The 13281-nt window shown below is 62.0% G+C and overlaps 3 protein-coding genes across 5 annotated transcripts in view; 2 read left to right on the top strand and 1 right to left on the bottom strand.

Annotated features, from left to right (window-relative positions):
- Nucleotides 1-5: 5 nt before the first annotated feature.
- Nucleotides 6-4687, top strand: C1QBP (complement C1q binding protein; the record flags this gene model as incomplete). The annotated part of the gene is made up of 6 exons (XM_040452950.1): nt 6-138; nt 883-1033; nt 2533-2626; nt 3763-3858; nt 4057-4179; nt 4289-4687. Coding segments are annotated over 6 exons (747 nt in total), but the record flags the coding sequence as incomplete, so codon positions are not given.
- Nucleotides 4688-4746: 59 nt separating this feature from the next.
- Nucleotides 4747-11779, bottom strand: RPAIN (RPA interacting protein). Of its 3 annotated transcripts, none has more exons than XM_040453502.1 (7): nt 11362-11771; nt 9980-10150; nt 8918-8978; nt 7538-7649; nt 7311-7374; nt 6821-6961; nt 4747-4876 (listed from the first exon to the last, which is right to left on the bottom strand). In XM_040453502.1, exons 1-7 carry the CDS (start codon nt 11440-11442, stop codon nt 4847-4849), a joined length of 660 nt encoding a protein of 219 aa, XP_040309436.1. In that variant the 5' UTR covers nt 11443-11771; the 3' UTR covers nt 4747-4846. The 3 variants fall into 3 exon arrangements, with proteins under 3 accessions (XP_040309436.1, XP_040309437.1, XP_040309438.1); XM_040453503.1 differs by lacking the exon at nt 11362-11771 and adding an exon at nt 10819-11338; XM_040453504.1 differs by lacking the exons at nt 4747-4876; nt 6821-6961; nt 7311-7374; nt 7538-7649 and adding an exon at nt 7874-8380 and having other exon boundaries at nt 11362-11779.
- Nucleotides 11780-11902: 123 nt separating this feature from the next.
- NUP88 (nucleoporin 88) overlaps nt 11903-13281 on the top strand; it is a 26585-nt gene continuing 25206 nt past the window's right edge. Inside the window, exon 1 of the mRNA XM_040453500.1 lies at nt 11903-12243. Within this exon, the coding sequence (XP_040309434.1) occupies nt 11941-12243 (303 nt within the window). The 5' untranslated portion in view covers nt 11903-11940. The remainder of the gene's footprint in view (nt 12244-13281) is intronic.

Raw genomic sequence — 13281 nt, 5'->3', positions numbered from 1 at the left:
CCGTCCCGCCAACCCGGCCGCTGCTGCAGCCCGCGCCCCGGCCGTGCGTGCGGCCTTTCGGGCTGTTCCGAGTGCGCGCCGGCCTCCTGCTCCCCCGCGGGCCCTGCAGCTGTGGCTGCGGCGCGCTGCACACCCAGGGTGAGGCTCGGGGTCGGGGGTCAGGGCTGGGGCGACGGGGGCGTGGGGTCGGGGGTCAGGCGGCGAGAAGTTGGGAGGTAAGGGCTGGGGGGAGTCGCGAGGGGTCGAGGGTCAGGGCTAGGGGTTAGGGGACGAGGGGGTCGGGGGTGGAGGCTGGGGGACCAGTGGCAAGGGGGTGCGGTGAGGGCCAGGGGGTCAAGGGTCGGGGGTCCCAGGGCCATGGCTCGCGGGGGTCGAAGGTTGAGTACCGAGGGGTCAGGCCGGGCCTGGGCAGTTAGGGCTGGGGGTCGAGGGGCTGGGGTCAGGGCCGGGGACCCACCGGGCGGGGGGCGGGGGATATTCCCCTCCGCTGTAGGTCCTGGGCACCCAGTCGGGCGCATTCCCCCACTGGTGGGCGACCAGCGGGTTGAACCCGTGTTCCTTCCCCCACGGGTGGGGATAGATGTGATTAAACTCTGCGGGCGGCTTTGTCTGAGCCTCCGAGATGGACCGTTGGGGAGCCCGGGGGTCACGGGTTCCAGCTGTGGTCAAGCCTGGCAAAATCGTTTTCCTAGAGTCTAGGTCAGCTTCCTGGTGAAGTGTTTCCAGCATTTTTACAGATGGGGAAACTGAGGCATCACGGGTGGGAATTGGACCCCGTTTGTAGAGCCTGGTTGGCAGCAGCACAAGTATCAGAAAAGATCCCAGGTCTCAGGTTTTAGACGGACTGGTTCTTTTTCTGTGTCTTACGGACTCTTACCGTAGGAGACAAAGCTTTCATCGAGTTCCTGAACGACGAGATTAAGGAGGAGAAGAAGATCCAGAAGCACGGGTCTCTCCCCAAGATGTCTGGGGGCTGGGAGCTGGAAGTGAACGGGACAGAAGCCACGTTAGTGCGGAAAGTGGCTGGAGAAAAGTAAGTGCGGGGGCCTGGGGTCCGGGGAAGCGCCCCCCGAGTGGGCCCGCCCGGTGCTGCGTTCATCGGGACCGCGAGGGAGCCGCACGGCAGTTGGCAGCTAGAGGCCCGTGGGCCTGGGAGGCCGGCTGTCCTTCCTGCTGAGGCTGGGCGCGCAGACCCCGACTGCCCAGGGCGCTGGCCGCCGCCTCCGCGGGCTCTGGCTGAGGATCGGGGTCCCTGCGCCCTGAACGCAAACCTTGTGCCTCGCCTGTAGGACAGGATACGGTGCAGTGAGTGTGGCCACCAGGAAGGTGGGGGGCTCTCCGCCCAGTTCAGATGTGTGCCCCCCCCCCCCCGTTCTGAGTCCGCTTTCATACGTGTCGTAAAGGAGGGTTCTGACTCTTGGGTTTTTCTGCCTAGAGTGGGTCCTGTCCCCCAGGGTCAGCGGTGTGCTCTGTGACGTCACCAAAACCGTTTTCCTGGGGCGAGTGGAGTCGCAGCCGGTTTGGGGTCGTTCTACATGAGGTTCTCGTGAACGAAGGCATTTCTGTGCCCAGGGGCTCACCTCGGACAGCGCTCGGGCGGGTCAGACAGGTCTTGTGGCTGAACGTCCAGCCGGCCCTCCTGCAGGAGGGGGCTTCTGCAGCTCCAGGGGGTGGCGGGCAGGGGTGACGGGTGAGCCATACAGCTTCTGCGGTCCCCTCGCTGCGGTTTCCACTCGGGGCTCGGGGCCTGATTTGTCAGGTGAGGAGGATCCTTGCGCCTTAAAGTTGTCAGGAACTGGGTGTTTCTGGCCTGGTGTGTGAGTGAAACTTGCACTGCTGTTTTTTTTGTTTTTTTTTTTTTTTAAGTTTATTTATCTTGAAAGAGAGAACAGAGCAGCTGAGCAGGGGAGGGGCAGAGAGAGAGGGAGACCAGAATCTGAAGCAGGCTCCAGGCTCTGAGCCCCACCTGGGGCTCAAATTCACGAACCGGACCTTGAGATCATGACCAGAGCAGAAATTGAGTCAGACTATTAACTGACTGAGCCCCCCGGGCTTCTCTTGGTCCTTAGCCTCAGGCCGCTCTGCTCTGCCCCCCCCCCCTCCTTGGGGGTAGCTTTCCCCAGAGGCTTCTTCTCTGCCATCCCAGCTCCTTCTCAGTCACTGCCACTGGAGGGCGCCCGGGGCAAGAGCAGGGTGGGCGGAGGCCCTGGGGGGATAACCAGCGGGTGTGGCCCTGGGGCGCCACCGGCCCGAAGGGGCCCACACAGGACTGGATCTGGTGGAGATAAAGTGGGGCCGGTCGGGGCCCATTGGTGTGACTTCCGGCAGCTGACGCGTGGGGGGCACAGTCACGGCTGCTAAGTCCATCTTGGGGCCCGAGCCACCCGGCTGTTCGGGAAACTGTACAGTCAAGCCCGTGGCATCAGAGACATTGTTTCCATCGGCATTTGTAACTGTAGCACAGCTCGGCACTTTACTCAGCTAAATACCGAGTGAAAACAGCCCTTCCTGAGGTTTCTCTCGCCTCTGTAGGATCACGGTGACGTTCAACATTAACAACAGCATCCCGCCGACGTTTGCTGGGGAGGAGGAGCCCTCCCAGGGGCAGAAGGCGGAAGAACAGGAGGTGAGCAGGGTGCGCGGTCACCCGCCGGGATCCAAGTGCTGACAGGTCATTCCAGGGCCTCGGAGAAGGAACGTGTTCTCTTCTGATTCCTCCGCTGCGGGGAGGCAGGGGGCCTCTGTCCTCGGGGCTCTCCTCCCGGAGCAGCGCTCTCCAGCTGTAGCACCAGCACCGGGAGGCCCCCTTTCCTTCCCAGAACTCAGGAAGCTGCCCCCCCCCCCCCCCCCCCGTAGGCTTACAGTGTGGCCTGTGTGCTCTTAACGGGAAGAAACGAGCCTCTTTTAAGGCTTCTTACGATCGGGAGATGTTTGCAGTGTTTCCGAGCGAGGAATGTTCTGACGTGTCACAGGCTGGCGGTAAACACCAGCCACTGATCCAGGGTAGCAAAGCTGGGGTGTCAGAGATTGGGACACCTGACACTTTGGCACACGGCCCCTCTTGGCCGGACCCGGATGTGCCCGGTCCTCAAACATCTTAAGAGGCCGTGTGCCTGGCTAGGAGCCGGCCAGTGTGAGGGTCACAGGGTCCCCGGACTTCCTGACTAAGCAGGTGTTGGACTCGTCTCATGACCAAGCACAGATTACGCCCCCCGCCCCCCCCCCCGCCGTGTGCTTCTGTCTCAGCCACCCCGACTGCGGTCCCCCGGTATCGGACGGCTCCCCGTCCAGTACAGAGGAAGACCCCGAAATGTCAGCGGGAAGGAGAGAGATCTGCTGGTCTGGGCCAGCTTTGCAGCCTGAGGATGGAAAACCGGGCCCCGGGGGAGGAGGTGAATTAACTTAGCTGGGGCCGTGATTCAGATTTAATTCTAAGCGTGGCAAGTTCTGTGAACAAGTAAGACACTGACAGGTGCGAAGCCGCGCCAGCTGTGTGACCCCCTGCCCTCGAAGACCTCGTTTAGAAGTCCAGAAAGGACCTACTCAGGAACAGGGTAGCCCGGTCTCCCCAATGAGCGGGCGTGTGGCCTCGATGCCGTTAGCATTCCAGGCTGTTCACTTTCGGGCACTAGCGCGTATCGTCTGAAAGCGCCGACTGCCACCCCAGCCGTGGTCATCGGGGCCCCGCAGGGTGAGCTCTCCGGTCCGGGCACCCGCCCCCCTGCCGGCGCAGCACGCGCTGACTTGTTCTCGCTTCCCCAGCCCGAACTGACGTCCACTCCCAATTTCGTGGTGGAGGTTATAAAGAACGGCGGCAAGAAGGCCCTGGTTCTGGACTGTCACTATCCGGAAGATGAGGTGTGTAGGGTGGCATGCCCGCCCCCCTGGGGACGGGGAGGGCCTCCAGGGACCTTCCTGGGCCCGTTGAGGGGCCAGCAGAGCAGGGGAGGACGGGGGGGGGTGAGGGCAGGTTAAAATCTGGTGACTCCCAAGCTGTTAATGGTCTGGTTTGTCCCAGAAGCCCCTTCACTTTCCCCAAATCCCGTGTCCTTTCAGGTGGGGCAGGAAGAGGAGGACGAGAGTGACATCTTCGCCATCAGAGAAGTGAGCTTTCAGTCGGTTGGCGAGTCTGAGTGGAAGGACACGAACTACACGCTCAACACGGACTCCCTGGACTGGGTGAGCCCCCGGGAAGGTGGGCGCGCCCTGGGCCCCGCGGGGCGAGCGTCCCGGTCCGGTGGGGGGGGACACGCGGCATCTTGGTAGCAAGTGGCGTTTCTGTCTCCAGGCCTTATACGACCACCTGATGGACTTCCTGGCCGACCGGGGGGTGGACAACACTTTCGCCGATGAGCTGGTGGAGCTCAGCACGGCCCTGGAGCACCGGGAGTACATCACTTTTCTCGAAGACCTGAAGGGGTTCGTCAAGAGCCAGTAAGCCAGACCAGAGCAGACGTTGAACGCCTTGCGTTTACGGCAGGCTTTGGCCAGGGGACAAGCCCACTCTGGAGCTAGACACGCGTGCTTGGAGACGGTTTTCGTGCTGATATCATGGAAAATAATTCAGATTTAAATTATTTCTGTTGCCCTCTTATTTACTGTTCGTTGACTCCTCCTCTAGGCTCTGTCGCTCCTGGAATTTTGTATAACAGAATGACGGACAATAAAATTGGTTTCGCTCCCCTGAGGTGTCCCGTCTCTTCTATTCCTTCCCTCAGCCTGAATCACAGAACACCCGACAGCAGAGACGTTTGAAAATTTTAATACAAAATAAGTTATAAATTAAACGTTTCTATTTACAAGGCCCTTTGTCCGATGGAGCGAGCGGGGAGGTGCCGGGCCGGTTCTAGAGGATCGCGGTCCAAGTGTCGCAAGCCTGGAATGTGGACAGAACTCAGGGTGTGGTTCAGGTCTAATCAGCAGTGACATCTGTGCTGCGCTGGTTTGGGCGGTGTGGCGCCAGCATGGAGAGCCTGGCTCTGGGGCTGTGCTGGGGACCGCCCTCCTGCAGCCCCAGGACGACTGCCTTGGCCTTGGCTGCCAGCAGCAGCACGGTGGCCTCCAGCTGAGATCAGATCCCAGAGACACTCAAACGCCCTCCCCCTTGGGACGGGGGAAGCCAGAGGCCGGATTCAACCCTCTGACAGCTGGTGGCTTTTGCGGCCACGCGGGGAGGTGAGGCTCCTCCCACTGACCCCGGGCCTCAAACAGGCATGTGCCGCAGGGAGGTACAGACCACGCGTGCCCCCCACGGGCAGAACCCCAACTTGAGGCCCGGTAAGCATCGGAGTGAAAACAGGCTCCTGACTCCCTGACTCCCTGACCGCTCACCCGGCCACCATGCCACGGAGTCCCCAGCCGCTTCCACAGGGGATACATGTGGCTTTCTGGGGTCTAGCGCCCTCCAGCCTGTGACCAGCCCAGACCGCTCGCACATCTCCTGCCTCCCGTGTCCTCGTGGCCACGCGTGACCTTTCGTAGCCCGCACCTGCGGCTTCGCCTCGCGCCCCACATCCAGGCCGAACCCCCGCAGCCTGACCCCTCGGTCCTGGACTCCCCCTCGCGTGAAGCCAGAGGCCTGGTGACCCGAGTTCCAGCACTCCGGGCACATGAACTCAACCCTGCTTCTGTCACCAGCCGGCCCCATGGCGGTCTCTCCCCACGGGAAGGCCGCGCTGGCAAGCTGCGCCCAGGAGGGCTGGCCTCGCCTCCGCCCGCCTTCCCTCTGCTCAGAGCTTCGGGGCCCTGACCCCACGGACCGGGGCCCGCGACGGCCACGCGCTGGGGTGCCGCTGGGTGCTCCCAGCCGCTCCCTCCAGCCCGCGGCTGGGGCTCACGTTCCCGCGCCACGCGCCTCAGGTGGCTGGCTCGCCCATCTCCGCAAGGAGGCGGGGGCCGAAGCCACTTGACCTGCGCCCCGTCTGAGCCCCCACCCCGACCTCAACCCGTTGCTGCAGACGCATCAGGCACCTGCCTACGTGCTGGGGCTGGGAGGACAGTCAAGGTGTGGGGTCGCCCTCAAGGACGAAGGCACGAGTGGTGTCGTGGAGACGCGGCATCAGGCACAGCGGGAGCCCAAGGACAGCAGGACTCGGGCTGCCACGGTGCACGCGGCAGTGCTCAGTCACGGGTGCAAACCAGCCTCGAGCGTCGGACGCTGAGCGGGAGCCCCCGGAGGTGCCTGGTCTGTGAGGGGCTGGAGCAGGGGGGACGGCCGCCTGCCACCTAAACCTCACCCAGGGTCCTCCCCACCCCGCCTGCGGGAAAGCCGGTCCCCACCGGCCCGAGCCCCGAGCAGGGAACAGCGGAGGCGCTGGAACCAGAGACCCGGACTCCAGGGCCGGCTCGGTCTCCCTGGAGGACGAGCCTGACGCGAGCCTGCTTCCCACCCCCAGGAGTGGGGACACGTCCCCTCATCACAGACGGAGCCCGCGGCACAGCTGCCTCCCTCCCGACCGTCCAGCCCCCTCACAGGGGCACTTGTCTCCCCAGTGACCCAACGCCCTCCTGCTTCCTCCTGCACAACGGACACGGGCCGGCCTGTCTGGGTCTCGTGAGTGTGACAATGTCCGCTGACTCTGGGCCAGGCTCCCCACTCCTGGGTGGCCTTCCGGTAGTTTCAGCGGCTTCATCTTCCTGGGCAAGTAAACCCCTCAGAGAACAAACTGCACTTTTAAACACCTACCCGGTTCAAAAGAACACAGTTTAAAAGGAGGTAAGAAGATAAGCATCTCCCTGTTTCTGAGGTGGGATTTCTCCCGGTGCGGGAAGAGAACCTACGACTGGCCCACTCTCGCCACGGGGTCCCCAGCAGGCTTACCAGGCAGCTCATGAGAAGAGTGGGCCTTTCTCCCGTCGCCTGTGTGACCGAAAATTCAGGCGTGTGGGGACAGTGTGCACTGTGCGCGTTCACGCTGTCCTCTATGCAGGCACGAAGCTTTTGCTCCGTCAACTCCGGAAACTAGGAAGTAAAAAAGTTAAGCCACAACCTAATCCAGCTACCCCAGAGTCAACAGCTTGAAAACCAGTCCCCATCAGGTAAGGGGTCACGGGAGCGTAAGTTCTGAACACGGTTGTCTTCCTAGTGTTCCCAACTCCGAAGCACACTCCTGGAAAGATCTGGAGCCCAGGGGCCCTTGTGTTTAGCAAATGGCTGCGGGGGATGGGGGGAGGGTGCAGTGCCGGCCACGCTCCAACCTCCCAGCCGGGCCTGTGTGAGTAGGACGTGGGGTCGGGAGGGAGCCCCCGAGGCTCCCCAAGAAAGCGGTCCGCGCGGGAAGAGGCCACAGCCATGCGCGTGTGGAACTTACTTGATTGGAGAGGTACAGGCCACACGGACACGTGACCACGCCGTTGGCTACCCTCAGGTTGGACCTGGAAGCAGAGTCGGGGTCACAGACGACCGAGGCCAGCAGACCTGGATCCGCAGACCTCTCCAGGTAAGCAGTGTCTGGCGGTGGGGCGGGGAGGTGCAGCCACTCACCTGGGAGCGGGGGCGGGGGGAGGCGATAACGCTGGAAACCTTTCGCAGACTTACTTTGTGCACACAGGACAGATGAGGGGGTTTGCTTCCCATTCAGCCAGTATGATGCTGAGACACCGCTCGTCGAACTGCAAGCTCTTCTCATACTCGCTGATGATGCTCCGCTCTGCAAGGCAAGGGGCAGCTGCGCGGGCCGGCCCCGCCCCCTCCCTGGCCGGCCCCGCCTCCCCCGCCACGGGCCACGCCCCACCTCCCCCCAACCCCCGGCCGGCCCCACCCCACCGCCTACCCAGGGCGGACCCACCCCACCTGCCTTGTTCGCCGACCCCGACCCCACGCCAGGGGCCACTCCGAAGGCTTCATCCCAGGACAGAATAATTTCAGGCCAAATCATGCTACCAATCATAAGCCATTTACTGCTCTGTCAGGCTCCAACCTGTTGTCCCTCCCCTCCCGTCTGTCTGTCCTCCGTGAGCACCGGCGGGAAAGTGGTGAGGACAAGGGACAGGGACACAACGTCCACACACCTCTCCAGAGGCTGCGGGAGCAGAGCGTGGTGGGTCAGGGCCCTGGGGGGCAGCTGGAGAGAGGGGACACTTACAGGGCACTTCCTGCCGTCGCCCAGCCCACCCTGCTGAGTGTGAAGTGCCCTGTTCTCCAGCGTCCCTATGCTCGGTCTGTGTCGTGCACAATCTGTGTTCTTTCATGCGGCAAGCGGGCCACGATGCCCAGGACGTAGGTGGTAGGAAGGAGGGACAGAGGTGAAAGACGCCGGTCCCTGCTCTCGATGAGCTCACGGTCTAGGCTGCAGAGCAGGGGGTCAGCAAACCACAGCCCACCTCCGACTTTTCAAATAAAGTTACGTTGGGAGGGAGCTGGGCTCGGTGTACTATTCCTCTGTAAACAGAAAGGAACTGCCGCACAGAATAAACATGGGACCGCGTTCCACGGAACGGATGCTGCTTCCCGGCCGCACCCCGAGCTGCGCCACCCGGGCGCGACAGCACTGCCTTCTGTCTCAGGGTACCTTGTCCGCTAGCCACCAGGGGGAAACACCACCACGGAACGCAGAGTCTGAGCACAAGGCCCAGCGCCCAAAACACTTATCCTCGGGCAGACAGCCGAGACTTGAAAGTCAAAACAGGGCCTTCTGACACCCGGCTGAAGCTAGAAGTGGAGGCAGAACTAATCGTCTCTGAAAAGTGGGCAGCGGGGCGCCTGGGTGGCTCAGTCGGTTAAGCATCCGACTTGGCCTCAGATCACGATCTCACGGTTGGTGAGTTCGAGCCCCACATCAGGCTCTCGGTTGTCAGCTCAGAGCCTGCTTCAGATCCTCTGTCCCCCCTCTCTGCCCCTCCTCTTTCTCTCTCGAAAATAAACAAACGTTGCGTTAGCATAGGGACCTGCAGGCGGAAGGATGACCCCAGGGCGCACCTTGGTCGGCCAGCTCCTGCTGGATCTCCTCGAGCACAGCCAGGTCCACAGGCTCCTCCAACTGCAAGAGAAAGTGGGCTCGCGAGGCTTCAAGTCCTAATCAGCCAGCAGGCCCCAGCCCGACTCCTACTTGGAGGCTGGCTTGAAGTCAGCTTTCACTGAGGAAACCGGTCCAGTCCTTCTGCAGGATTTAGCGATGATGTGGTAACACGGTCACGCCAAGAAGCCATCAACGAGCCACTGAACCCCCAGTGACAAAATAATGGTCCCAAATTTGGGGGGAGACAGCCTAGGGCAGCAGCTAAGTATTTGTTCTGCCAAAGCCAAGTAAGTGCCGGAAAGTTCTGAACCTCTGTAAACCTCACCTCGGGCCTCTGTGAAGCGGGAATAAACCTACTTGAAAGAGCTCCTGTGAGGGCCGACGGTTACTCAGACACGGGGCGAGCGCTGGCGCACGTGGAAATCACCCAACAGTGCGTCATGGCTACAGACAGCCCCGATGTTTCCAGGGCAGCGTACCGGCATTTTCTCACATTGCTTGGCCAGCGCTACCTTCTTCGTGGCACGAAGGTGAAGCGAAGCTCAGGGCACAGGAGAGGTGAGAGTGCAGAGCAAAACCAGGGCCGGGATTCCAGAACCACGGACCTCCAAGCCAGCGATCTTCCTGGTACGCGGTAACCGGTTTCCTGTCTGCACCCAGCCCCCCACTCTGGCTGAGATTAGGATCAGAAAGCTCTGGGACCCTCTACAGGAGAGAGCCTCCTGGCCCTTGCCTGCCGAATCAAAATCTCCAGGGGAGGGGAGCCGAGCAGTGAAATTTCTTTCTTTTTAGATTCATGAGATGCAGTGACACAGCACACTGACAGTCTGGGGTTCATGAACCAGGAATCCAGAAGAGTCTAACGTTCAAGGTGGAGGAGCCTGGGTTAAGGGTAGTTCGAAAGCTGAGCGGTTCGAAAGCTGGAGGATGGCGGGGTTAGAGGACTTAGGGAAACAGGGAGAGAGGACACCCGGCAGTCCTGCGCTGTAGCCCCTCCCCGAAAACACACACCCCAGCCTGACCTGAGCCGAGACCTCTGGACGGCCCTCCACCGACCGCAACGCACTCCACTCCTCTTCCATCACTTCGTGCACCAGAAGGGTGCTCTGAGCGCTCCCTGGCACACTGCCTCCTGCCTGGCGGTATCTGTTCAGGAGCCTGTCCCGGCTGTTTCTCATTCTCTCCAGGCATCCCTTGGAAGGAAAAAGACGGGGAGCAGTTCCGTTAAAAAAAAAAATTCCTGGGGCGCCTGGGTGGCTCAGTCGGTTAGGCGTCCGGCTTCAGCTCAGGTCATGATCTTGAGGTTCATGGGTTCAAGCCCCGCGTCCAGCTCCGCGCTGACAGCTCGAGCCTGGAGCCTGCTTCTGATTCTGTGTCTCCCTCTCTTTCTGGCCCTCCCCCTCTGACACTCTGTCTCTCAAAAACTAAATAAACATTTAAAAAAAATTCTTAAGACTAGGTGTTGAGACGTTAAAGGAAATTTACAGACAGGAAACGTTCGGCTGTAACCTTAATTATTATTTCTGCATATTCCTCTCCAGCCCTTATCCACACACAGACAGATGGAATCACAATGCTTTGTTTACGGAGCCCAGATGGGCATATTTCACAGCCTGTCTTCAATGCCGGCGTCCTGACTCCCACATCCCTGCTGCTCTAGCTACGGCGATGATAGCCGCCTTCCTGGACACGTTTCTCAACGCGGGACGATTTTTAGCCCCCAGGGCACATTTGGCAATGCCTGAAGACATTTTTTGTTGTTGTCACTTGAATTGTGGGGCTACCGCATCTAGCGGGTGGAGGCCAGGGACGCTGCGAAACATTCCACAGTGCGGGGAACAGCGCCCCCAGCAACGAAGACCTGTCTTCCTCAAAACGTCCACAGCCCAGGTTGACAAGCCTCTGCTATTAGCGTCATTTCTAGCATCCCAGTATTTTCCTAGAATACAGGATCTCTACTCCTTTCTGGAAAGGTGGACCACATGACGGGAAGCATGCTGATGTCAGAATAGGTCACAAGTGAAGCAGGCGCACGTCCCTGCTGAGGCACAGTTACGGAGACGCAGAAGCCAAGTCTGGAGCAGAAACAGGCATCTTTTCCAAGTACTTGACTCCCCTCTGGAGAGGAACGGAGGGAAGCCGAGCGCCTCCCTGGCGCCCACCCGCCGCCCCCAGCAGGTGGTGCTAGGACGAGGCCGGCTCGCCAAGACCCCGCACGCAGGGTCCAGAAACCCCGAGAGCGCCCGGCTCGGTCCAGTCCCGCTCAGGTCCAGCTCCAGGTCCAGGTCCCCCGCCACCGCCCGGCGCTCGGGCACCTGCCTTGCCCGGCACGCGGGAGGGCGGCTCCCCGGACGGAGTAGGGGTAACGGCGGCGCGGACGAGGCTTCCCAAGTCCCACGCCCACCTGCCGAAAAGCCTCTTTCCAGGACGGCGAACCCGCCGCCTTGTATAGCGAGCGGCGCCCCGAGCCCGGCGCCTCGGCCATCTCCTCTCCGCGCGAGTCGCCGCCAGGAAGTCCCGCCCCTGGGGGCGCTCAGAGCCCTGGGAATTGTAGTTTCCGGGCGCCCGGAGCTCTCGCTCTCGGGGAGTTCCGGGAAGGGCAGTCTCCTCGGCCTACCCCTCCCGGAGACACAGTTGAGGGCGACCCCGAGTAGTGGCATTTGTGACGTCAGCCCAACCCGGGCTGAGGGAGGTAGATCCTGAGGGATGGCTAGGCTTAGCCAGGCGGAGGTGTCCAGCCAGCAATAAGAGACAGTCTCCGGCCGTGGCCTGGGGGCCGGCCTTCCCGCAGCTACGGAGCCGCCTCGGCGGCCCCGACTACACGCCCGCCGGGCGCGCAGCCCTGCCTTTGGCCCCGCCCCCGTGGACGCGTGCTTCCGGCCTGCCTGCTCGGTGATTGGCCGAAGGGCGACCGGCCGCCCGCGGATTGGCTGCGCTCTGCGGCGCGCGGAGCGACTGGGGAGACCAGCGCAGTGGGGCCAAGATGGCGGCAGCCGAGGGGCCCGCGGGCGACGGGGAGCCGTGGCAGTCCTGGCTTCCCAACCACGCCGTGTTCTTGCGGCTCCGCGAGGGGCTGAAGAGCCAGAGCCAGAGCCAGAGCCCGGCCGAAGCCGAGAAGCCGACGTGTTCCCCGTCGCCCTCGTCGCCGCCGCTGCTCACGAGGAACCTGGTGTTGGGCCTGGGCGGAGAGCTCTTCCTGTGGGACGCGGACGACAGCTCCTTCCTGGTGGTCCGGCTGCGGGGCCTCGGCGGCGGGGGCGAGGAGCCCTCCCTCTCCCAGTACCAGGTACGGCCCTCGGCAGGGGCCTGCCCGGGGTTCGGGTCTCCCGCGCACGCCGGCAGGTGTGACGACAGGTGTAAGCCCTCGTCCCTTGGGGGGCGCCCAGCTGAGAGCGGGAGGCGCCTCTCCTCGTCGTTTTGGCCTCTGGCGGCCTCCCTTTGCGTCTTTGTTCCCTCGTCGGAGGCTTACGGTCTCCGACACCGTTAGAGCAACTCATGCTCTCGGGGAGCGTGGGTTCTTGGGGCCCGGGCTCAGGGCAGCGGCCGTGCAAGCCGCCAGGAAAACACCCGCGATGAAGGGGAGCGGAGAGAGCGTGGGGGTGCGGGGGGCGCTTCTCGGGAGGCTGGTTCTGAGAAGCCGGTTCCGCGACGGGACGCCCGCCAGATAATAAGCGTAATCTCGACTCCCTCCTGGGGTTGCGCCGGGCGCCGAAGCAGCGGGTAGACTTGAAGAACCCGGGTTTCGGGTTTTGTGCCTGCCGTGCAGGAGTCCCCTGTGAATTCCTTCTTTTCGCTTCTAGAAGATGAGCTCGTTCCCCAAGTTGGAAGGGAGGGAGTTTTGCTTGTTTCTGATTGTAGCGGACCGCCTGTGAAATTGGGGCTAGACAGAGAGCGGCCCAGACTCGCTGTGGTCAGTCGTTGCAACGTTTACTTGTAATTACCGGCTTCCCTTCTTTCAAAGATTAAAACACAGAAAACGTGCCGCCTGTTCTACCGCATGACCTCTGCCCCGAGTCGCTGGCGGACTCTCGCTGATGAGAAATGACTTGATTTTCACGGGGTGCTCGCAGGTTTCTGCAGTCCTGAAAACAGGGCACGGGTCTACACAGGCTGACCTGATGGGGGTGCAGAATACAGGTGGGGAGTGGGACTGCCAGGGGCAGGCTGGAGTTTGGTCGCGAAAAGGGAAATTATGGGGCGCCTGGGTGGTTCGGTGAGTTAAGCGTCTGACTTCAGCTCAGGTCACGATCTCATGGTTCGTGAGTTCAAGCCCCGCGTCGGGCTCTGTGCAGACAGCTCAGAGCCTGGGGGCCTGCTTTGGATT

Source organism: Herpailurus yagouaroundi, unplaced genomic scaffold, assembly GCF_014898765.1.
Source record: "Herpailurus yagouaroundi ecotype Mexico unplaced genomic scaffold, PumYag 208, whole genome shotgun sequence".
In the NCBI taxonomy this organism is placed as follows: Eukaryota; Metazoa; Chordata; class Mammalia; order Carnivora; family Felidae; genus Herpailurus; species Herpailurus yagouaroundi.
Note: the sequence above shows the minus strand (reverse complement) of the source record. Positions and strands in the feature narration are given on the sequence as shown.